Raw genomic sequence first — 25,681 nt, 5'->3', positions numbered from 1 at the left:
CTTGGTCCTTTAGGTCCTTTATGTTCTTTAGGTCCTTTATGTTCTTTAGGTCCTTTATGTTCTTTATGTCCTTTATGTTCTTTAGGTCCTTTATGTCCTTTATGTCCTTTATGTCCTTTATGTTCTTTATGTTCTTTAGGTCCTTTATGTTCTTTATGTTCTTTAGGTCCTTTATGTTCTTTAAGTCCTTTATGTTCTTTAGGTCCTTTATGTTCTTTATGTTCTTTAGGTCCTTTATGTTCTTTAAGTCCTTTATGTTCTTTAGGTCCGTTATGTTCTTTAGGTACTTTATGTTCTTTATGTTCTTTAGGTCCTTTATGTTCTTTATGTTCTTTAGGTCCTTTATGTTCTTTATGTCCTTATGTCCTTTATGTTCTTTAGGTCCTTTATGTTCTTTATGTTCTTTAGGTCCTTTATGTTCTTTATGTTCTTTAGGTCCTTTATGTTCTTTAAGTCCTTTATGTTCTTTATGTTCTTTAGGTCCTTTAGGTCCTTTATGTTCTTTAGGTCCTTTATGTTCTTTAGGTCCTTTATGTTCTTTAGGTACTTTATGTTCTTTATGTTCTTTAGGTACTTTATGTTCTTTATGTTCTTTAGGTCCTTTATGTTCTTTAGGTCTTTTATGTTCTTTGGGTCCTTTATGTTCTTTAGTTCCTTTAGGTTCTTTAGGTCCTTTAGGTTCTTTATGTTCTTTAGGTCCTTTATGTTCTTTAGGTCCTTTATGTTCTTTAGTTCCATTATGTTCTTTAGTTCCTTTATGTACTTTAGGTCCGTTATGTTCTTTATGTTCTTTATTTTCTTTAGGTCCTTTATGTCCATTATGTCCTTTATGTTCTTTAGGTCCTTTATGTTCTTTAGGTCCTTTATGTTCTTTATGTTCTTTAGGTCCTTTATGTTCTTTATGTCCTTTATGTTCTTTAGGTCCTTTATGTTCTTTAGGTCCTTTATGTTCTTTATGTTCTTTAGGTCCTTTAGGTCCTTTATGTCCTTTATGTTCTTTAGGTCCTTTATGTTCTTTAGTTTCTTTATGTCCTTTATGTTATTTAGGTCCTTTAGGTCCTTTATGTCCTTTATGTCCTTTAGGTCCTTTATGTTCTTTAGGTCCTTTATGTCCTTTATGTCCTTTATGTCCTTTATGTCCTTTAGGTCCTTTATGTCCTTTAGGTCCTTTATGTCCTTTAGGTCCTTTATGTTCTTTAGGTCCTTTAGGTCCTTTATGTTCTTTAGATCCTTTATGTTCTTTAGGTCCTTTATGTCCTTTAGGTCCTTTATGTCCTTTATGTCCTTTATGTCCTTTATGTCCTTTAGGTCCTTTATGTTCTTTAGGTCCTTTATGTCCTTTATGTCCTTTATGTTCTTTAGGTCCTTCATGTCCTTTAGGTCCTTTAGGTCCTTTATGTTCTTTAGGTCCTTTAGGTCCTTTAGGTCCTTTAGGTCCTTTAGGTCCTTTATGTTCTTTATGTCCTTTAGGTCCTTTAGGTCCTTTATGTTCTTTAGGTCCTTTAGGTCCTTTATGTCCTTTAGGTCCTTTATGTTCTTTATGTTCTTTATGTTCTTTATATCCTTTATGTCCTTTATGTTCTTTAGGTCCTTTATGTCCTTTAGGTCCTTTAGGTCCTTTAGGTCCTTTATGTTCTTTAGGTCCTTTATGTCCTTTAGGTCCTTTAGGTCATTTAGGTCCTTTATGTTCTTTATGTCCTTTATGTCCTTTAGGTCCTTTATGTTCTTTAGGTCCTTTAGGTCCTTTATGTCCTTTAGGTCCTTTATGTTCTTTAGGTCCTTTATGTTCTTTAGGTCCTTTAGGTCCTTTATGTCCTTTAGGTCCTTTATGTTCTTTAGGTCCTTTATATCCTCCAGATGCTGAAGGACCAGACTCCTCTCCTGCTGGCCGTCCTGAATGACCGTCCCGCCTGCGCTCGCTGTCTGCTGGAGAGGGGAGCCGACCAAACATCGCCGATAAAGACGGGGAGACGCCTCTCTACAAAGGTACAGGACAAAATCCTGTTTGTTCTACATCATTCTGTTCTACGGTTGATTGTTGATCAGTTAGATCTAGTTAGGCTCATTCTCTGTAAAGTCCTGTGAGACCAGCTGTGATGAACTGGAGAAATAAATAAACATGAACTTCTTAATTCATAAATATGGGAAAGACTCACAATGTTGAAACTTTTCTTCTGTCTCTCTCTCTCTCTCTCTGTCTCTCTCTCTCTTCTCTCTCTTCTCTCTCTCTGTGTGTGTCTCTCTCTCTGTCTTTCTGTCTGTCTCTCTCGCTCTCTCTCTCTGTCTCTCTCTCTGTCTCTCTCTCTTCTCTCTCTTTCTGTGTGTCTCTCTCTCTCTGTCTTTCTGTCTGTCTCTCTCTCTTCTCTCTCTCTCTGTCTCTCTCTCTCTTCTCTCTCTCTCTTCTCTCTCTTCTCTCTCTTCTCTCTCTCTTCTCTCTCTCTCTCTCTCTCTCTCTCTTCTCTCTCTCTCTCTGTCTCTGTCTCTCTGTCTCTTTCTCTCTTCTCTCTCTTCTCTCTCTCTCTCTCTCTCTCTGTCTATCCATGAAGCTTCCGGTCCAAACCATCTGCAGATCATTGAGCTGCTGGTCGGAGCCGGAGCCGGAGCCGACGTCTACGCCTTCTCTCCGCTGTTTGTGGCGGCGCAGAGCGGAAACCGGGAGGCGCTCCACTTCCTGCTCAGCAACGGTCATCGCTGCTTTTTCACTGCTACGGGCTAATTACTCTTAACTGTTTCTAAACTGAAACGACGCTCATCATGCCGTGTCTGAACCGCAGGAGCTGATACCAACCGGCAGGCTGCAGATGGAGCCACTCCTCTGTATGAAGCCTGTAAGAACGGACTGATGCCCATCCACACAGCTGCTCACAGAGGATATGAGGAGTAAAGCATGAGTAAAGGATGAGTAAATATGAGTAAAGGATGAGTAAATATGAGTAAAGGATGAGTAAATATGAGTAAAGGATGAGTAAATATGAGTAAAGGATGAGTAAAGGATGAGTAAATATGAGTAAAGGATGAGTAAATATGAGAAAATATGAGTAAAGGATGAGTAAAGAATTGTTTTTCTCACTTTTCTGTAGCATGACGGCAACAATCTGACTACAGTCTGAAACAATCCACAACTTCTGATCTACTGACTTTAGATCTACTGACTTGAGATCTACTGACTTTAGATCTACTGACTTCAGATCTACTTGATCTACTGACTTCAGATCTACTGACTTCAGATCTACTGACTAATGATCTACTGACTTTAGATCTACTGACTAATGATCTACTCACTTTAGATCTACTGACGTAAGATCTACTGATTTCAGATCTACTGATTTCAGATCTACTGACTTCAGATCTACTGATTTCTGTCTGAAACAATCCACAACTTCTGATCTACTGACTTTAGATCTACTGACTTCAGATCTACTGACTAATGATCTACTGACTTTAGATCTACTGACTTCAGATCTACTGACTAATGATCTACTGACTTTAGATCTACTTGATCTACTGACTAATGATCTACTGACTTCAGATCTACTTGATCTACTGACTTCAGATCTACTGACTTTAGATCTACTTGATCTACTGACTAATGATCTACTGACTTCAGATCTACTTGATCTACTGACTTCAGATCTACTGACTTTAGATCTACTGATTTCAGATCTACTGACTAATGATCTACTGATTTCTGTCTGAAACAATCCACAACTTCTGATCTACTGACTTTAGATCTACTGACTAATGATCTACTGACTTTAGATCTACTGACTTCAGATCTACTGACTAATGATCTACTGACTTTAGATCTACTTGATCTACTGACTAATGATCTACTGACTTCAGATCTACTGACTTCAGATCTACTGACTAATGATCTACTGACTTTAGATCTACTGACTTCAGATCTACTGACTAATGATCTACTGACTTTAGATCTACTGACTTCAGATATACTGATTTCAGATCTACTGATTTCAGATCTACTGACTAATGATCTGCTGATTTCAGATCTACTGACTAATGATCTACTGACTAATGATCTGACTAATGCCTGTCTCTCTCTCTACCCGTCTGTCTGTCTCTCTCTCTACCCGTCTGTCTGTCTCTCTCTCTCTCTCTCTCTCTCTCTACCTCTCTCTCTCTGCCTGTCTCTCTCTCTCTCTACCTCTCTCTCTGCCTGTCTCTCTCCCTCTCTACCTGTCTCTCTCTCTCTCTCTCTGCCTGTCTCTCTCTCTCTCTACCTCTCTCTCTGCCTGTCTCTCTCCCTCTCTCTCTGCCTGTCTCTCCCTCTCTACCTGTCTCTCTCTCTACCTCTCTCTCTCTCTACCTGTCTCTCTCTCCACCTGTCTATCTCTCTACCTGTCTGTCTCTCTCTCTACCTGTCTGTCTCTCCACCTGTCTCTCTCCACCTGTCTCTCTCTCCACCTGTCTGTCTCTCTACCTGTCTCTCTCTCCACCTGTCTCTCTCTTTACCTGTCTGTCTCTCCACCTGTCTATCTCTCCACCTGTCTGTCTCTCTACCTGTCTCTCTCTCCACCTGTCTCTCTCTCTTTACCTGTCTGTCTCTCCATCTGTCTATCTCTCCACCTGTCTGTCTCTCTACCTGTCTGTCTCTCTACCTGTCTCTCTCTCCACCTGTCTGTCTCTCCACCTGTCTCTCTCTCCACCTGTCTGTCTCTCTACCTGTCTGTGGGTTAGTTCTTGTTCTTGGTTGGTTCTGTCTGGTGGAACCATGTGGCAGCAGAGCAGAACCATGTCAAGGTTCTGCAGGTTCTGATCCGAGCCGTCTGTCGGCCGACCGGTCCGCCGTGTACCGGGACCGCCCCACCGCGCCCCACTTCACCGTCGTCAAGAACGGCACGCCGCCTCCGGGGAGCCTGACCTCGGGGGGGGGGGGGGGGGGGGGGGGGGGGGCCTGACCTCAGGTGGGGGGGAGCCTGACCTCGGGGGGGGCTGACCTCGGGGGCGGAGCCTGACCTCGACCCCTCCCTCCTGGAGGCGCTGAGGAACGGCTGTGTGACCAGGGTGCGTTTGTTAGTGGAGTACGGAGCGGGTGTGAACGCCGACGCCCCCACCCGCCCCTGAAGCCCCCCGGCCACCCCAGCCCCGCCCCTCTCTCAGCCCCGCCCCTCCCCCAGCACCGCCCCTCCCCCAGCCCCGCCCCTCCCTCAGCCCCGCCCCTCCCCCAGCCCCGCCCCTCCCTCAGCCCCGCCCCTCCCTCAGCCCCGCCCCTCCCTCCACCTTTCAGTACTATAGTTCATGCTGCATGTTTTGCTTGTTTTGCGTTCGTTAGTTAAAACGTTTCATCAGTAAACTGAATCTTTCTGTCAGTTCTGTAACATCATGTGCAGCCCGGAGATGAGCGGCTGGGCGGAGCCTGTCCTCCATGTTCTCTGTCCTCCATGTTCTCCTGTCCTCCATGTTCTCCTGTCCTCCATGTTCTCTGTCCTCCATGTTCTCTGTCCTCCATGTTCTCCTTCCTCCATGTTCTCTGTCCTCCATGTTCTCCTGTCCTCCATGTTCTCCTGTCCTCCATGTTCTCTGTCCTCCATGTTCTCTGTCCTCCATGTTCTCCTGTCCTCCATGTTCTCCTGGACAGAGACGGATCAGATAAAGGACAGAGCCAATGAGAACAGGACAATTAAATATTCATTATATTTATTCAAAATATTAAAAGTGACCACAGTTTATTCTAAATATTGGACGACTATTTATTATTATTAGCTCTACTAATGTCAGGTGCTGAACACTCAGTCAGTGTTTAGTTTAGTACATCATGTGTTTTGGACTCCAGCAGACAGACAGGCAGACAGACAGGGAGAGAGACAGAGAGACAGACAGACAGACAGACAGACAGACAGGCAGAGAGACAGAGAGACAGACAGACAGAGACAGACAGACAGGCAGAGAGACAGAGAGACAGACAGACAGACAGGCAGAGAGACAGACAGGCAGGCAGGCAGAGAGACAGGCAGACAGGCAGAGAGACAGACAGACAGACAGGCAGACAGACAGACAGGCAGAGAGACAGACAGACAGAGACAGACAGACAGACAGACAGGCAGACAGGCAGAGAGACAGGCAGACAGGCAGAGAGACAGGCAGACAGACAGACAGACAGACAGGCAGACACACAGACAGAGACAGACAGACAGGCAGAGAGACAGAGAGACAGACAGACAGACAGGCAGAGAGACAGACAGACAGGCAGAGAGACAGACAGACAGACAGACAGGCAGGCAGGCAGACAGACAGACAGACAGACAGACAGACAGGCAGAGAGACAGAGAGACAGACAGGCAGAGAGACAGACAGGCAGGCAGGCAGACAGACAGACAGACAGACAGACAGGCAGAGAGACAGACAGACAGACAGACAGACAGACAGACAGGCAGAGAGACAGACAGACAGACAGACAGACAGGCAGAGACAGACAGACAGGCAGACAGACAGACAGACAGACAGACAGACAGACAGACAGGCAGACAGACAGGCAGACACACAGACAGACTGATGTCTCTCTGTATATAACAACATAACTGACTGGAGCTCTGTGGCCTGATGGGAGTGTGGATGTTTATTCTGTTTTCTGTACCTGCTCTACACGATAAACATAATAATTTAATTATAATATAATAATAATAATCATAATCATAATAATGCTAATAAACTCTTTAAGTTCCACCTTCCTTCTGTCTGAATGTCTGCAGCGTCAGTTCCCAGCATGCCGCTGGTTTTGGAACACAACACTTCCTGTCCCTGTTGTTTTAACCACCAGGGTTGAACCAGGGGTCAGGGTGTGTGTGTGTGTGTGTGTGTGTGTGTGTGTGTGTGTGTGTGTGTGTGTGTGTGTGTGTGTGTGTGTGTGTGTGTGTGTGTGTGTGTGTGTGTGTGGGGGGGGGGGGGGGGGGGGGGGTTACAGGTTATTGAGTTCCCTGGGAGATAAAAATACAGCCGGCATCAAGCAGCAGCTGCTGAAGCCTGAAGGACTGTGAGCTGCAGAGAAACACCAGCTCAGTGGGTCTCAACCTAGGGGTCGGGACCCCTAACCAGGTCAGACGTCCGGACTCACAGACTCACCTGACGTCTTTTCTATCGTCATATTCAGCTAAACTCCATTTGTCTGTGAGACGCTCAGGTTCCTCAGCTGTGTGTTGGACAGTGAAGCGGCAGCTGTCAGTCTGATGTCTGCTCTCTGATTGGAGGAGGGATGGATGGGGGAGGAGCTTGGTGCTTCTGAAGCTTCTGAAACACCATCTTCATCTTCCTCTCCTCATCAGGAGCTCACAGCTTTGGTTTCCATGGCAACAGCTTAATACAATTTCTAGTCATTAGTGACACTGTGCCACAAAGTCATCAGTGTTTGACTTCCATGACTCAAAGTCACAGGATGTTACAGTAAAGCCTCAGTGCAGAACAACAGAACGGTTCTGTTCAGAACCTTGCAGTCTGTGTTCCACCAGCAGGCGGCGACAGAACCCACAGAAATCCTCTCTGCTGTTTACTTTCATCTGCAACACTTTGCCTGTTGTTTTACACTGCAACACTTTCTAATAATAACAATAACAATAACAATAATAATAATAATAATAATAATAATAATAATAATAATAATAATAATAATAATAATAATGTAACAATAATCACATTTCCACACAGACAGCTCTGTATTATAAACATGTACATGCTACAGGATTCTGTTACAACATGCTAAAGACATGTTAGCTCTCTGTAGAGACAGAGAGAGTGAGACAGAGAGGGAGAGAGAGTGAGATTGAGAGAGGGAGAGAGAGAGAGAGACAGAGAGAGGGAGAGAGTGAGATTGAGAGAGGGAGAGAGAGAGACAGAGAGAGGGAGAGAGAGAGAGGGAGGAGAGGCAGAAAACAAGGGAGAGAGAGATTTTTCAGCTCCAAAGTTAAACGATGAATCAACACCATCAACCTTGACACTATATCAATATATAAATTAGCTATATATCAATACATGATTTTTCATTGGCAAACCATCAGTATGTAAAACAGCATAATAAGGTGATGAAACTCAACATTATTCTGCTACTTTTCATTTACAAAAATATAGATAGGTCAGATTCATCATTCAACCCAAAGCTAGTTCAATTCTCTGAAATCTTTTCTTCATGTCTGGGCCGTTTTCAGTGTCGGTTCTCTGTCCAATGTGGTGTTTAAAGGTGCATTCCAATTCCAATCAGCATCCAATCAGTCAGTTTATCTATTGATCTAATATTACAGTTTGACATATTGGAACAAGCTGAACAGACTGAAGGGAATAAATTATGTTGCAGTTTTCCATTGGTTTTGTTTGTCAGCCGTTTGTTCCTCTGATCCTGGAAGGGAACGAAGCTCAACGCTTGAAAGACCTCCAGCAATACCGTAGCAAGGCATTCTGGGAAAAGATTTGTGTCCCTGATGTGCCATAGCGTGAAGTTAACTAAATCAGTGTTAATGTGATAGTGCTTGCTCAAGTCTTCCCAGTATCTGAGCGGGTTGATGCGCTGGACGGACGGACTTGATGTCTTCTTCTTGTTCTACAATAACAGCGAGCTCCTGACCCAGAAACCGACGCTCAGCGCGCCGACCCGGGAGCCGCGGCCGCGGGCGCCGCCTCAGAGCATCCAGCCTGAAAACACTGCGGTCCTCTGACCTGAAAGAGTCTCTGAATACAGCAGCATCTCATCTAAACCATGCAGACACTTCCTCACTCTGAAGGACACTGTCCACATCCAGAACACTGGAAACAGCATAAAGGTTTTAAAGGAGAAACATCAGCAGGCAAACAGCTGTCCGTTTCCTCAGCTTAAAACAACACTGATCACGCTGAGCACTGTGACATCACAGGATCAATCAAATGTATATCTAAAGTGATTAAGTAAAATTCTACAAGCTTTCAAAGTTTTTTTTTATTAAGATTGGAGATACTCCAGTCAGGTCAAAGGTCAAAGATTTTCTGGTTCGTCCAAATCATTTAAAATCGACATGAACAACTTCACTAAAAGCTTTCTGAGTGGAGTCTGTATGTTCTCCACACGTTCTCCACATTCTCCCCACATTCTCTGTGTGTTCTCCACATGTTCTCCCTGTGTTCTCCCCGTGTTCCCCACATGTTCTCCCTGTGTTCTCCCCGTGTTCTCCACATGTTCTCCCTGTGTTGTCCCCGTGTTCTCCACATGTTCTCCCTGTGTTCTCCCTGTGTTGTCCCTGTGTTCTCCACTCGTTCTCCTTGGTTTCCTGGAAAATTAATAAATGATTACATTATTAAATAAAAAAAATACAAATGATTATTATTATTATTATAATAATATTAATTTTCCAAATATCAAGCTGTTTGCATGCCTTATTGTGTTTCTTATGAAAATAATAGATTCCACACTTGCAGTACGGGGAACAAACATTTATTAGTAAAACCAACACCTTTCAGCCTGTGTTGCCCAAATCTTTTGTGTTTCTTTGTGTTTCTTACCCACAATCCCCAGCTGGAACCATGTTGACCCTCTGAATTCTTTGCATCAGCACATTTTTTAAAATTATAATATTATATAAATAATGGCTAAGCGTAAGTATTTCCTGTGTTCCTGTGTATTTAGCAGCTTCAGCACTCAGGCTGAGGATCTGCTGCTGCGTTTTGTCCAGTGTGATGATTTAATGGACTCTGTAGGTTTTTTTTGTGTGGTTAATGTACCATTAAAATAAATACATATCAAATATACAAAACATAAAAAAAAAACCCCAAACATTTAAAATACAATGAATAAAACCAACAACAGCAGGTGGATTTTCTCCATGACAGCACCTGAGGTAAACAGACCCTAACCCTCTGATGTCACTGTGCAAATCCAAAAATTACAGATATTAATGTTTCTTTCCTTCCTCATTCTACTAATCCTGTTCTATACACATTCTGACTGTTTCACCATGAAGAGATGAAACAGATGAAGAGATGAAACAGATGAAGAGATGAAACAGTTGAAGAGATGAAACAGTTGAAAGAGATGAAACAGTTGAAGAGATGAAACACAGCTGAAGAGATGAAACAGTTGAAAGAGATGAAACAGTTGAAGAGATGAAACAGTTGAAGAGATGAAACAGTTGAAGATGAAACAGTTGAAGAGATGAAACAGTTGAAGAGATGAAACACAGCTGAAGAGATGAAACAGCTGAAGAGATGAAACACAGCTGAAGAGATGAAACAGTTGAAGAGATGAAACAGTTGAAGATGAAACAGTTGAAGAGATGAAACAGTTGAAGAGATGAAACACAGCTGAAGAGATGAAACAGTTGAAGAGATGAAACAGTTGAAGATGAAACAGTTGAAGAGATGAAACAGCTGAAGAGATGAAACAGTTGAAGAGATGAAACAGTTGAAGATGAAACAGTTGAAGAGATGAAACAGTTGAAGAGATGAAACACAGCTGAAGAGATGAAACAGCTGAAGAGATGAAACACAGCTGAAGAGATGAAACAGTTGAAGAGATGAAACAGTTGAAGATGAAACAGTTGAAGAGATGAAACAGTTGAAGAGATGAAACACAGCTGAAGAGATGAAACAGTTGAAGAGATGAAACAGTTGAAGATGAAACAGTTGAAGAGATGAAACAGCTGAAGAGATGAAACAGTTGAAGAGATGAAACAGTTGAAGAGGTGAAACAGTTGAAGATGAAACAGTTGAAGAGATGAAACAGTTGAAGAGATTAAACACAGCTGAAGAAATGAAACACAGTTGAAGAGATGAAACAGTTGAAGAGATTAAACACAGCTGAAGAAATGAAACACAGTTGAAGAGATGAAACAGTTGAAGAGATGAAACAGATGAAGAGATGAAACACAGTTGAAGAGATGAAACAGTTGAAGAGATGAAACGGTTGAAGAGATGAACCGGTTGAAAGAGATGAAACAGTTGAAGAGATGAAACACAGTTGAAGAGATGAAACGGTTGAAGAGATGAAACAGTTGAAGAGATGAAACAGTTGAAGAGATGAAACACAGTTGAAGAGATGAAACAGTTGAAGAGATGAAACGGTTGAAGAGATGAAACAGTTGAAGAGATGAAACGGTTGAAAGAGATGCAACAGTTGAAGAGATGAAACAGTTGAAGAGATGAAACACAGTTGAAGAGATGAAACAGTTGAATAGATGAAACACAGTTGAAGAGATGGAACACAGTTGAAGAGATGAAACGGTTGAAGAGATGAAACAGTTGAATAGATGGAACACAGTTGAAGAGATGAAACGGTTGAAGAGATGAAACGGTTGAAGAGATGAAACAGTTGAAGAGATGGAACACAGTTGAAGAGATGAAACAGTTGAAGAGATGAAACACAGTTGAAGAGATGAAACAGTTGAATAGATGAAACACAGTTGAAGAGATGGAACACAGTTGAAGAGATGAAACGGTTGAAGAGATGAAACAGTTGAAGAGATGGAACAGTTGAAGAGATTAAACACGGCTGAAGAGATGAAACAGTTGAAAGAGATGAAACACAGTTGAAGAGATGAAACAGTTGAAGAGATGAAACACAGTTGAAGAGATGAAACAGTTGAATAGATGAAACACAGTTGAAGAGATGGAACACAGTTGAAGAGATGAAACGGTTGAAGAGATGAAACAGTTGAAGAGATGAAACGGTTGAAGAGATGAAACAGTTGAAGAGATGGAACACAGTTGAAGAGATGAAACAGTTGAATAGATGAAACACAGTTGAAGAGATGGAACACAGTTGAAGAGATGAAACAGTTGAAGAGATGAAACACAGTTGAAGAGATGAAACAGTTGAATAGATGAAACACAGTTGAAGAGATGAAACAGTTGAAGAGATGAAACGGTTGAAAGAGATGAAACAGTTGAAGAGATGAAACGGTTGAAGAGATGAAACGGTTGAAGAGATGAAACAGTTGAAGAGATGGAACACAGTTGAAGAGATGAAACAGTTGAATAGATGGAACACAGTTGAAGAGATGAAACGGTTGAAGAGATGAAACGGTTGAAGAGATGAAACAGTTGAAGAGATGGAACACAGTTGAAGAGATGAAACAGTTGAAGAGATTAAACACAGCTGAAGAGATGAAACAGTTGAAAGAGATGAAACACAGTTGAAGAGATGAAACAGTTGAAGAGATGAAACACAGTTGAAGAGATGAAACAGTTGAAGAGATGAAACACAGTTGAAGAGATGAAACAGTTGAAGAGATGGAACACAGTTGAAGAGATGAACCAGTTGAAGAGATGAAACGGTTGAAAGAGATGAAACAGTTGAAGAGATGAAACAGTTGAAGAGATGGAACACAGTTGAAGAGATGAACCGGTTGAAGAGATGAAACGGTTGAAGAGATGAAACACAGTTGAAGAGATGAAACAGTTGAAGAGATGAAACACAGTTGAAGAGATGGAACACAGTTGAAGAAATGAAATGGAAGAGATGAAACAGTTGAAGAGATGAAACAGTTGAAAGAGATGAAACAGTTGAAAGAGATGAAACAGTTGAAGAGATGAAACAGTTGAAAGAGATGAAACAGTTGAAAGAGATGAAACAGTTGAAGAGATGAAACACAGTTGAAGAGATGGAACACAGTTGAAGAGATGGAACACTGCTGTAGATGAAGCTGAGCTGCATGATGATGAGTGTTGGATTCTGTTGTTCACCTGTGAAGTGAGTAATGAAGAATCCTATTGGTTCAGCATGTTCAGTCTGTCTGCTAATGTGTTGCACATGATAACATGGAGGGCATCTATCTGAACCCACTGTGAGTAAAGAGCCATTATCCTCTCTCTATTCTCTATTCTCTCTCTCCCCCTCTCTCTCTTCTCTCTCTCTCCCCCCCCCCCCCTCCCCCCCCCTCCCCTCTGTTCGACTCGACATCAGAGAGCTGAGGCACTTTTGTGTTCAGGAGTCGTTCTAAATCCTGCTGAATGCCTCTTTAAAACAGCATGATGGAAATGAGACAGAGTGACATCACATCACATTACATCACATGACTTGAAGAGTGGCTGAACAACAGAACTAAACACAGCTGAATGATCAGTAGACATGGCTGGAATGAACAGGATTCCCCACACTGTTCTAACAGAATAAATATATTCCAATGATTTCTACTGTAATTTGTTTATTCAGTAGAACTGGAGGCTCAGTCTCTCCTGTCTTCTCTAAGGCAGCAGATCCAATCACTGGTTCTGCAATTCAGTTCCAGCTATATTACTGTTAAACAGTAATATATATATATATAGGCTCAGTTTAACACAGTGGCTTTTTCCTTTCCCTTTCTTCTCATTTAAAGTCTAAAATCCTGAAGCAGAAGTGTCTCTATTCACATCATGTCACAGTTATTCTGCCTGTTCCTGTTGCCACAGTTCAGCTTCCAGCTCAAAGCCTCCTGCACAGTGTTTCTGAGCTTTGCTGTAAGAGTCAACTAAGTGAGATCCATAAAAGTGTCGTGCTATCAGCTCCAGTGATAGATGCCAACTTACTGCAGCAGGCTGAGCTGCACACTCCATTACTCTCTGATGTAAGGGCCTGTTTGGCTCCATGGAGACCCATAGCTTATCTCAGTGCAGGCAGGGACGCCAACCTTGTGCGGGGGGTGGGGGTTGGTGGGGGGGGGGGTGATGGATGGTGTTGTGACAGGCCCTCATTTCTCTTTGGGCTTTTTTTAAAGTGGGAGTCAGCAGGACAACTCAGTGATTTAGGGCCTGTGGTTCAGGATGGGATCGATCCAGGACCAGCCTTGTCCTCAGGGAGAAAAACAACATCGGAAGAGGAGAAAGCAGCCTCATCCATTCAGGACAGTTCCATCACACAAGATATTTTAATATCTGCAGGCTGGAGAACCCCAAATAGCTTTCATGGCTGCTTTCCTGGGTTGTTCTCTCTTTTTCCATAGTTTGACAAATGCTCATTTTCAAGAAAAACTTAATCAACTTAAATTCTCTAATCTCCTGTGTTCCCTCCAGGTACAGATTTAATTGTTTCATTTTCTTCTAAAAATAAGGACAAAACAAAAGGCTTCTCAGAAGTTTTGCATGGTTGGTCAATTCAATTCAGCTGTGTAGCTGATAACAATTGTAATTTCCCCTTATTGTACATTATCAAGATGGGCTTTCTTTTCTCTTTGTCAGGACGCACTCATGCAAATAACTGCAGAACTTAAAAAAGGGAGAGCCAAGTGTGCCGAGATGTTTGGCAGAAAGGATCATGTGACCTGCCGGAGGATTTTGAGCTGCATTCAGTCTGTCGTAAAGCCGTCTCTCCAGAACCTAAAATGGCTTCTTCGCCTCTGCAGCGCCTCATGCAGAGCAGAGATCAAACTGCCATTTATGGACTGAGCTGGCCAGATGGAGACCTGGTATTAAAGTAGAAGCATTTGGAGGGCAGTCAGGCAGCTCAGGGCCAGAAGTATTGATTAAAGACAAATACCTTCGGCCGAGTTAGGGAGTATCCTCCTGCTAGAGCAGCACTACTGGAAAACCAACAGCAGCACTCATTAAATGGACATGGAGGACAGAGAGCAGGAGGTTGTGCTCAGGTTGAACTTGTGAGCTCCATTACCCAAGCATTGCTAATCCTGCAGCTCCACAAGATGACTGAGCATCTACTCACAGCAGCTCCTGCTAATATTCACACAGTGAAATCACTGGGGAGCAGTTTAGCAGGTGGCCCATTTTAATCACCATTTTAATCCACTGGTCCCTAGTGGAACCTGGCTATTATCTGTGTCATTACGGCAGCTTAATTACTCTCAGTCAACATCAGTGACCATTACAGCCTCTGGGCGATCGTCAAAGAGAGTTAATGGAGATGATTTCATATGTTCTTCTGTCTCATAAAGAGTCTTTAAACTGTCTGGCAGACAGCTTTATAACGGTACAGGTGCCAGACAGAAGACCTTTCATTCGTACAGTTCACACTTTCTATTTTCAAGTCATGACTTCAGTTTCCACCGGCGCCTCCTCTGGTTTTAGGGAAATGTCTTCAGCATGGAGGAACACCAGGAGACTTCAGGAGACTTCAGCAGGAGAGAGGTGGAGATTAAACATCATGATTGACAGCTGGAGACGGGGGAAGTGAGAGGAAGAGAGATGCTGAACATGATTGAGTTCTGGCTAATAGCTTCAAGCCAATTGAACGGACTATCAGTCAAATCTACTTTAATGTATACATTACTGGTAAAATGTGATTAGGCCACTCTTTAAGCATGGGGGGGAGGGGGGGGCTGATCTTGGCTTCCAGACAGCAGCAGGGTGTGGTGACTGTCCTTCTCCTTCCTGTTTGTAAAAAGAAAACCTCCCTGTTTCCCTTCACTGTTCACTGTTGGAAGCAGATTCAGTTCTGCTGTACAATCTTTCACATACAGGAAAAGAAAAGGCATTTACTCACATTTTCCAAGGTGGTTTAATGGACTTTTTAAAGGACTTTTGAGAAAAGATGTGAACTGAGACTGTAGCCTAAGATTCCTATCTGTTCTACTGGCTGTATTTATCTAACAGCAGAAGTTGTAAACTCAGCCTCATGAAGATCTGTGCTGTTGGAGGATGCTGTTTTTTGGCTCTTCAGCCATAAATTAAAGTTTAATTTCTTCAGGGAGGATTTATAGTCAGCTGTGTAATGGAGAGATGTAGTCAGGGGGAATCAGTTTGCTAATTAAACTAAAAGGCTGAGCAGGTTGAACCTTGGCTCTGTAAAACTCCAGCTGTCAAACCCCAGTAGCTGACTCCATGAATCTGTAGACAAAGAAGGGAACTAGTTGTGTTTTCCCTGCTGATGAATGCCATGTGTTCTCCAGTCTGCTGGGCAGGAAGGGCAGGAAGGGCAGGTGACAGTTCACACTAAATTCAGAGTAAATTCACACTAAATTCAGAGTAAATTCACAATAAATTCCTCTCATTGGTGCGCAAGCTGGCAGCTGCTCCATCCCACCATTAGGACCACTAATTACACACGTACAATAACTACACTAATTACACATGTATTACTAATTACATATGTATGTACCACTAACTACAAATGTACCACTTATTCCATAAGTACCACTAATTACATTATTTAAACATGCACCAATAACTGCACATGTACAACTAAGTACAAATGTACCATTAACTATGAACTGCTAATTACAGTAATCTCACATGTAATACTAGAAACACATACATGTAACACTATTGTTTGATAACGTCGACAACCAGTAAATCTGTTAGCAGACTGATCGTCTTTTGTGGAGAGAAACCTTGAGAAACCCAAACAGAGGAGCCTGCTCTGTTTTATTGGATCCCAACTTTAATTTTGAGTTGGACATGTTTGGTTTTGTTTACATTTTATACAGCTGCTGTGCTAATATTTCCTACCGCACTCCCATTGGCCGTTCAGCAGAATATGGGCCCAAATTTCTGACACCGCCAGAACTTGGAGCCTCAGACTGTGTGGATCAGCTGTCTTTGACCTTGACCATTGGTCAACATTATGAAAAAAATGAAAAAAATGATGAAAAAATGCACTCCGGTCAAGAGAGGCTTACTGGAGTCAGTACTAACTATCAGGTCATTACCCAACTTAACAAGTGTTGTGTAAGTGAAACAAAGACTGACAATTTTCAAAAACACAATTCTTTTTCAGTAAATAATTAACTTGAATGCAAATTTCTCCAGTATTTTCTCAAAGAAAGGGAGAAATAGCCTGTTGTTTATGACAGGTGAGTGCAGATTACTTTTCTTGGGTGGAGGTCTAACAGTCTTGGGTGAACCATGGAGAATTGATCCAAATGACCCACAGCTCTGCACCTGGTGAAAACTGAACCTGTATTTTCTTGTCTGCTCTAGTCTGAGCAATAATTAATCTAATGACAGTTTTGTCATGAAAAAATGGCAAATCTTTCTACTGAGAAAAGTTCACAGATGATTGACCAGGATATCTTTCTGTCTTTCCACAACTCTGCTGTAACTTGTAAGACAGTCCTTGTAAATATCTGAATGAATCTGGAGTTTTGTTTTCCTTGACTGATGCTGTTTAACTGCCTTGTAACCTAACCCAGCACTAGACCAGTCCCTTAAAATGTACTGGAAAGGACCTGGCTTGACAAAAATCATTGTGCTGACTCTGATCTAGCCATCTTTCTGAGTTAAAAGGTGATTGAAGTACATTCCAATCCCGCTCTAAAAAAAACCTAAATGTCTTTGTTTCTTTAGACTTCCCTTACAGTGTTTCAAAGTAAAACCCTCACCCTTGTAGCCACACTCCCATAGCTCTGATGCAGAATATTTTATTATTGAAAAAAAAACAAAGTTTCGACAGCAACACCGTCTTCGTCAGGGTATAATTCTTACAATGTTTGACGCCAAGGTTGGTTGCTTTGTGGCATAGCAATTCATTTTCCTGCATTATCTGCCTGAAAAGCCCAAAATCAAATTAGATGAGATTAAACTTTAATGATCCCCAATGGGCATTCCTTTCACACTGGAAGCTTTTGATCCAGTGACTGACCATATGTGAAGCAGAGGTTTGACATGAATCTGGAGGCCATATTTTTGTTATACTGGTTGCAAGCATTAAGGTGGAGCTTAGCACCACAGGTGCACCAACCTGAGCCACACCAACCTGAGCCACACCAACCTGAACCACACCAACCGGAACCACACCAACCTGAGCCACACCAGGCTGAAACAACCTGAACCAACCTGAGCCACACCAACCTGAACCACACCAACCTGAGCCACACCAAGCTGAAACAACCTGAACCAACCTGAACCACACCAACCTGAATCAACCTGAACCGTACCAACCTGAACCACACCAACCTGAGCCACACCAAGCTGAAACAACCTGAACCAACCTGAACCACACCAACCTGAACCGTACCAACCTGAACCACACCAACCTGAGCCACACCAACCTGAACCGTACCAACCTGAACCAACCTGAGCCACACGAACCTGAACTACACCAAGCTGAACCACGCTGAACCGCAGCAACCTGAACCACACCAACCTGAACCAACCTGGACCACACCAACCTGAACCGCACCAACCTGAACCAACCTGAACCGCACCAACCTGAACCAAACTGAACTGCACCAACCTGAACCGTACCAACCTGAACCACACCAACCTGAGCCACACCAACCTGAACCGCACCAACGTAAACCAACCTGAACCAACCTGGACCACACCAACCTGAACCGCACCAACCTGAACCGCACCAACCTGAACCAAACTGAACTGCACCAACCTGAACCAACCTGAACCACACCAACCTGAACCGCTCCAACCTGAACCAACCCGAACCAACCTGAACCGCTCCAACCTGAACCACACCAACCTGAACCAACCTGAACCAACCCGAACCAACCTGAACCACACCAACCTGAACCAACCCGAACCAACCCGAACCAACCTGAACCACACCAACCTGAACCAACCCGAACCAACCCAAACCAAACTGAACCAACCTGAACCACACCAACCCGAACCAACCCGAACCAACCTGAACCAACCCGAACCAACCCGAACCAACCTGAACCAACCTAACCAATCTGAACCACACCAACCTGAACCAGCCTGAACCAAACCAACCTGAACCAACCTGAACCAACCCCAACCAACCCCAACCAACCTGAACCAACCTGAACCACACCAACCTGAACCAACCTGAACCACAACAAACCTGAACTAAAAAACTACACACATACTAGCAGCTGTATTAAAGGTATTTCTTAAGGTTTAACTGCAGCTTGCTGAGCTTGAGTGTGCATCAGTCTGTCAGACATGCTGATGCTGCAGCCCGACCCGATCAAGATAGTGATGAAAGAATCAGAGCCCAGACCAGACCGAAGCCTCCGGCTCCAGTAGAGAATACAAACTCTGTTTCTGAGGACCGGGTCAGCACAGAAAGCCTCTTCATTACAGTGTCAACCCAACCCAGTGTGCCTCACACTGTACACAACATGACACGATTCAGCCAGAGGAGGCGTGTCCTCCACTGCACACTTTATTTCATGCATGTCATTATATTCAGTTCACCTGCCTTGTGACACACTGGACCGCTGCACTGCCACTCGATTCTCTACAGCTGCACCAGACTGCAGTGTGCTGTTTGAGGGGAAATCACTATTTTATACTGAACACAAAATGACTATATTAGACTGATATGTATAGACTCTGTATGAATAGAGTCTAAATGTAGACTGATATAGAGTCTATATTAGACTGATATGTATAGAGTCTATATGAATAGAGTCTATCTGCAGACTGATATGTATAGAGTCTATATAAATAGAGTCTATCTGCAGACTGATAGGTATAGAGTCTATATGAATAGAGTCTATATTAGACTGATATGTATAGAGTCTATATGAATAGAGTCTATATTAGACTGATATGTATAGACTCTATGAAGACTGATATATAGTCTATATTAGACTGATATGTATAGAGTCTATATAAATAGAGTCTATCTGCAGACTGATAGGTATAGAGTCTATATGAATAGAGTCTATCTGCAGACTGATAGGTATAGAGTCTATATGCAGACTACCATTTGTGTCAGTATGTATTGTACTACTCTGTTAGTCTATTTGAGGTCTTCATAATGGGTTTCTGTCCATTTACTGGTAATTAAAACGACTTATTCTGAGATGTCACTAGATAGATAGATAGATATATAGCTTTATATAGATATACAGTGTCTGAAGAATGACTGTATTGCTTTTCACTTCATCAGCAGTTGACATGTAGGATAGGATAATATAAAGAAACAGAAGCTTTCATTTTTATTGATCCAAACTCAACTTTCAGGCAACACACAATCTTGTCTAATTCACGAGTCATAAATTGCAGAATGATCAGGCTTGTTACCCGACTTTAACCCCCCCCCCCCCCCCCCCCCCCCCCCCCCCCCCCGCTCTCCTCACTTCACCTCCATCCATCCTCCGTGTTCAGTCAGTCTGCGGAGCCGCAGGACGCCAACAGCCATCTAACAGTTTCCCTTGTAGGTGTTTTTACCAAGATGTTTGATTCCACAGCACATCACGCGTGGGAGCGAAGCTAAACTGATTTTTTCAGCCGGTGAGCTTCAGCAGACTGAGGATGCAAACTGTGTCTGGAAGCACCGACAAGACTGCCGACGGTCGTTTCTACAGCAACTTTCCATCATTCTTCCTCCGACTGATTTCTCATTTTCTGCACACAACTTCCACCCGAAATCCGTCGAGACAGTCTCAACTTTCCTGAGATGAAGAGCCAGTCAGACCGGCGGGCGGCTCTGCTGATCGTCCGACACACCGGGAATCCGGGACTAAGTTGGTGAAACCGGACCGGAGTCTTGGTGCAGGAGAGATGCTGCCTCCGCTGCTGCTCGGACAGTGTTTCCTAACGGCGCTTTCCCTTTTTTTCCAGGTGGGTGTTTAGTTTTCCACCTTCACCTGAGCTGCAATAATGATAATATTTATTGTTGTTTATATTATAATAGCCTATATAATATAATAGTCATTAGGCTATAATAATTAATATAACAATAACAACAACAAGGTTGTAGGTGAGTAAGGAAATGTTCTATCAAGCCTACAGAGAAAAGACTGACTGTTTTTGTAGTTTAGATATTTTAGTTATATTTTTGATATTGCTATTCATATCGAATGAAAGCTGATCAGCCTGCTAAATACACAAATGTATGTATGCATGTGCCACTGTAACATTAAAATACTATTAAAATACTATTTAAAATAAACATAAAAAATACTATTAAAACTGTATTGTAACAATGAATTGCTATTAAAACACAGTATTTACCTGCCAGTACAGAGCAGCTGTTCTGTTCTCAGTCTCAATGACAGTTGCTGTCATTTTGCTCTGCTGTTTTTAACCAGTTTGAGCCTGTGTCTCTTTCTCTTCAAAGGAAATTATTGATCATATGAAACCTTCAGCTTGTCCCACAGATGTTGTTTCCCCTCGCCTTCTTAAAGAGATTTGTGAGACTATTGGAACAAACATCCAAATAATTATGAACAGCAGTCTCGCTTCAGGTGTTGTGCCAGCTAATTTTAAGCATGCAGTAGCCTAGTGCAACCATTGATCAAAAAATCCAATCTGGACACCTCAGTCTTCTCCAATTTTAGACAAATTTCCAAACTCCCGTTTCTTTCTAAAATTTTGGAGAAAGTTGTACTCATACAATTGCAATCTTTTTTAGACATACATGGTATTCTTGAGGTGTTCCAGTCTGGTTTTAAAGCCCTTCACAGCACAGAATCTGCACTTTTAAAGGTTTTTAACGATTTTATCAACTACTGACTCCAGGCCATTCTTATGCTTTTAGATCTCACAGCTGCATTCGACACAGTAGACCATAGTATCCTCATCTCTCGCCTGGAGCATTGTGTTGGCATTAAAGGTACTGCTCTGGAGTGGTTCAGGTCTTACCTGTCTGAAAGAAGTTTTTCTGTCAGCCTTGGTGACTCTGTATCCTCCTCAGCGCCTCTACCTTGTGGAGTCCCTCAGGGTTCTATTCTCAGGCCTATCCTCTTTTCCCTTTATATGCTCCCCTTAGGGTCCATTCTTAGAAAATATGGCATCTCGTTCCACTGTTATGCAGATGACACACAAATTTACCTGTCTTTGAAACGGAAAGATGCAAACTCTGTGCATTTTAGGATTGATTTTAAGATTTTATTGTTTGCCTACAAATCATTAAATGGGCTAGCTCCAACCTATCTCTCTGACCTTTTACAACCACACGTCCCATTAAGGTCACTCAGGTCCACTGACCGGTTGCTTCTGGTTGTCCCGAGCTCTAGGCTGAAGCTCAGGGGAGATCGTGCCTTTGCAACTGTAGCCCCCAAACTATGGAACGAGATTCCTCTGCATGTTAGGCTGCCCCACACTGCCTGTTTTTAAATCCCGTCTCAAAATACATCTTTATTCCTTGGCTTTTAACTCAGTATGAGAGTTGTCTTTCTTTTTCTTACGGTCTTATTGCTTTTATTATTTTATTGTCCATTTGTCTTTTAACCTGGTCTTTGTTTTTATTGTGTTGTTTTATGTTTTTTGCTATTTTGATTGGTCAACTGTTGTTGCTTTTACATGTCCTTTATAAATAAATTTGAATTGGATTGGATTTTAAAATAAATCACCAAATCACCGCTCTGATTTAGGAAGAGTTTTTATTTTTTTTATTTTTTTTGGGGGGGGGGCATTTTCTGAGAAAAAACTCTGAATTTCTGAGATCAAAGTCAGAAAAAACTCAGAAACTTCTGAGAAAAAACCTGCAAAATTTATGAGAAAAAAACTCAGATTTTTTTTTTTCTCAGAACATAACCCCCCCCCCCTTTCCCAGCTGTGGTAAAAACATTATTCACCTACAGTGGCACTAATACTCTTCCTAAATCAGAGTGGTGATTTGGTGATTTATTTTAAAATGACAGCAACATCTGACTGAGAACAGAAAAGCTGGACAACAGCTGCTCTCTACTGGCAGGAAAATACTGTTTTAATAGTAATTCATTGTTACAACATTGTTACTGTTACATTGTTACAACAGAGTTAAAAAATTTCACCTGCAGTGGTCCTAATACTCTTCTGATTCCTTTCCTTTGTTTCTAACAAAGCTGAGTCCCTCTGTTTTATATCACATTGCTCCATCTGATGCTGTTTTTACATTATATTCCTCTTTCTGCTCCTTTCATTCTTTTTATCTCACCTCTCCATCTGACCCAGTGTTTTCACATCGTTTCTCTCCATCTGACCCAGTGTTTTCACATCGTTTCTCTCCATCTGACCCAGTGTTTTCTGTCTATCAGATGAATCAGGCAGAGGTTCGGTCTTGTCCGGTCGGAGCTGTGGAGCCGATCTGCCGCTGCTGCCCGTACCCCCCACTGCCCCCCCCACCCCCCCCTCCACCGCCACCCAGACTGCTGGTCTTCACAGGTGAGGACTGAAAACACACACACACACACACGCACACATACACACACACACACGGACGGACGGACAGACGGACGGACGGACGGACAGATAGATAGATAGATAGATAGATAGATGTCAACAGCTTTGTAAATGAACAAATAGATTTAATTTCCCTCCATCTCTCTGGTCCATAAAGTGTCTTCCAGTTCTTGGTTCCATCAGTTTGCAGCAGAGCGGTCTATCTTCTCTCTGTCAGCACACAGGACTATTGATCAATAATCGGTCCTGATATACAGCCCATCCAATACACTCCGATCAATCTGCTCTGATGCTTTCTGCTGCCGTTCATTTCATTTCACTGTTGCTTTTCTGATGGAGCCTAGCATGACCTTTGACCTGCAGCATCATTCATTACATTATTATTACCAACAAAGTGGAAGGAGGTCCGTCTGTCTGTCTGCCTGCCTGTCTGTCTGTCTGTCTGCCTGTCTGTCTGTCTGCCTGTCTGTCTGTCTGTCTGCCTGCCTGTCTGCCTGTCTGTCTGTCTGCCTGTCTGTCTGTCTGTCTGTCTGTCTGTCTGTCTGTCTGTCTGATTTGATCTGATCTGGGATTTCTGCCATTAGATGATTATTGTTTTTAGCCATAACTGTTATAAGCTGCGTTTATGTGCTGGTGGGAAAATCCGGGGGAGTCTGGGACTTCCCAGTCGGCTGCTAAACAGCGGTGCATTCAGGTGCTATTAGTCAGAACACCAAACCCAGAAAACCAGCAATAAACAAACAAGATGGAGAATTGTTCAGCGTTGGTTTGAGCGTCTCGTCTTTCAGTTCCTTTCGGTTCTTAGAGGTCGACACGTGGGTTCTCTGTCCTGTGGGAGGATGAGAAATGAGTTCAGACTGTGTAGGAGAGATGGAACCATGACAAGCTTGAGTGACAGGTGCTGAGGTGGCAGACAACAAAGGGTATTAGTTAAGTGTAATCAAAGTAATTTCAAGGACTTACCTCAAGGGCTTTTAACTAAGAAGCACAGAGCTTATAAAGTCTTAGATCAGAGTGGGGGGGGCAGAGAGAGGAGTAACTCTGAAATAGAAATAAAAAGAGGAACTGTCTCTGTAATGGAACCAAGGTTTCTACTGCTGAGGAAACAAACGGACTCCGGTTCAGGTCCGACTGATTCTTCCCATCAGAGGGTTCAGCGCTGGCTCGTGTCTCGTCATGCGGGGTCGATCTTCCCCTCCGATGACCAGAAACCTCAGCATTGCTTCTCCTCCAGGAGACACCAGCCTCTCTCTCTCTCTCTCTGTCTTTCTCTCTCTCTCTCTCCTCCCCTCTCTCTCTCTCTCTCTCTCTCCTCTCTCTCCCTCTCTCTCTCTCTCTCTCTCTCTCTCTCTGTCTTTCTCTCCCTCTCTCTCTCTCTCTCTCTCTCTCTCTCTGTCTTTCTCTCTCTCTCTCTCCTCCCCTCTCTCTCTCTCTCTCTCTCTCCTCTCTCTCCCTCTCTCTCTCTCTCTCTCTCTCTCTCTCTGTCTTTCTCTCTCTCTCTCTCTCTCTCTCCTCCTCTCTCTATCTCTCTCTCTCTCAGTGAGGAGCAGTGAGCTGGAACAATGAAATGAAATCCTGGTTAGTATTAATGTTGTTCTGCTGTTCAACAAGCAGCTGAAACTGTCAGAGGTTTGAAGGTTTCAGATACTAAAAACTAACAACCGAATCACAGAAACATTATTTCTCAACATACAGAAACCTGGAAGCTTTCATTCATAAGAGACAGACAGTTCCTGGCCGTCTGAGTCGAGACGGACAGGAAGAAAGAACGGTCATGTGACCACACGTGGCCAATCGAGGCTTTACACAGACTGTTGTCCATGTTGACAGACTTAGTCTGACTCTGTCACATGTCGGGGAGAACAGTGACCCTCTGATTTTGGACAGAGGAGACTCATTTTGGATGGAAGCTGGCTGTCATGTTCTGTATATTCTGTAATGTTATTACTCTCAGTATCTGCTGGCATCGGCAGCATGGAACGCCTCCAAGCCTTTCCTGCACTCCGCTCAGGTCTTCAACTCAAATTTGATCAAGTTCAAGGTTGGTAGGTGGGGATATTATTAGCTTGGCTTCATTTCTCCGTGGTATTTGTGTCCTAAAAGCAGATTTATATAGATCCCAGCTCCCTCAACTCTTTTCACAATCTTTTTGACAACTATGAGACAAAAGTATGCCCTCTGAACAGTCTATATTTACTTTTCTTTTCTTGGAATGTGTTTATCTGCTCATTCCAAATACAGCATTTAAAAGGCAGACACCACCCTCCTTATTTTCAATTAGGCCCCCCCCCCCCCCAGTTAAGAGCTGATGGGAGTGGAAAGCCGTGGATTAGAAGCAGCATGATGCTTCCTGCTTTGATATGACAAGTCCTCTTTTTTACTTGTCAGCCTTTTCCCCAAGGGGCCTGTCACTGCAGCTGATACACTGCATGTGTGTGAGTGCGCATGCGTGTGTGTGTGTGTGTGTGTGTGTGTTGATATTGCATGTGTACAGCTATGTGATTGCCTTTGATTGTGCGTCAGATTGTGTGTCAGATCGCCTGCAGGCTGTTTCAGCTGCTGTGTTTCAGCTAATTCAGACCTTGTCAGAAGGAATTAAGCTCCAGCTCTTGTAGGAAGTAATTAGTCCTGAAAGCAGGAACAGCAGAGTGTGCTGTTATATTCTCTCTGTGATCAGAGAAGATGAGATCCAGTAAGAAGCTGCTGTCTCTCCTCAATCTGTCTCAGTGTTCAAATGGAAAATCAATCC

The 25,681-nt window shown here is 42.9% G+C and overlaps 1 protein-coding gene across 1 annotated transcript in view; it reads left to right on the top strand.

Annotated features, from left to right (window-relative positions):
• Positions 1 to 8,507: 8,507 nt before the first annotated feature.
• The window catches only part of prima1 (proline rich membrane anchor 1), a 29,515-nt gene continuing 12,341 nt past the window's right edge, over positions 8,508 to 25,681 (top strand). Inside the window, exons 1-3 of the mRNA XM_071535595.1 lie at positions 8,508 to 8,635; positions 9,602 to 9,668; positions 22,788 to 22,914. Coding sequence (XP_071391696.1) covers positions 8,508 to 8,635; positions 9,602 to 9,668; positions 22,788 to 22,914 — 322 coding nt within the window. The remainder of the gene's footprint in view (positions 8,636 to 9,601; positions 9,669 to 22,787; positions 22,915 to 25,681) is intronic.

The sequence above is a fragment of the Centroberyx affinis genome, unplaced genomic scaffold (genome assembly GCF_046629955.1).
Source record: "Centroberyx affinis isolate AG114_WGS23_722 - 3 ecotype Tasmania unplaced genomic scaffold, CSIRO-AGI_Caff_v1 ptg002744l_1, whole genome shotgun sequence".
NCBI lineage: Eukaryota > Metazoa > Chordata > Actinopteri > Beryciformes > Berycidae > Centroberyx > Centroberyx affinis.
Note: the sequence above shows the minus strand (reverse complement) of the source record. Positions and strands in the feature narration are given on the sequence as shown.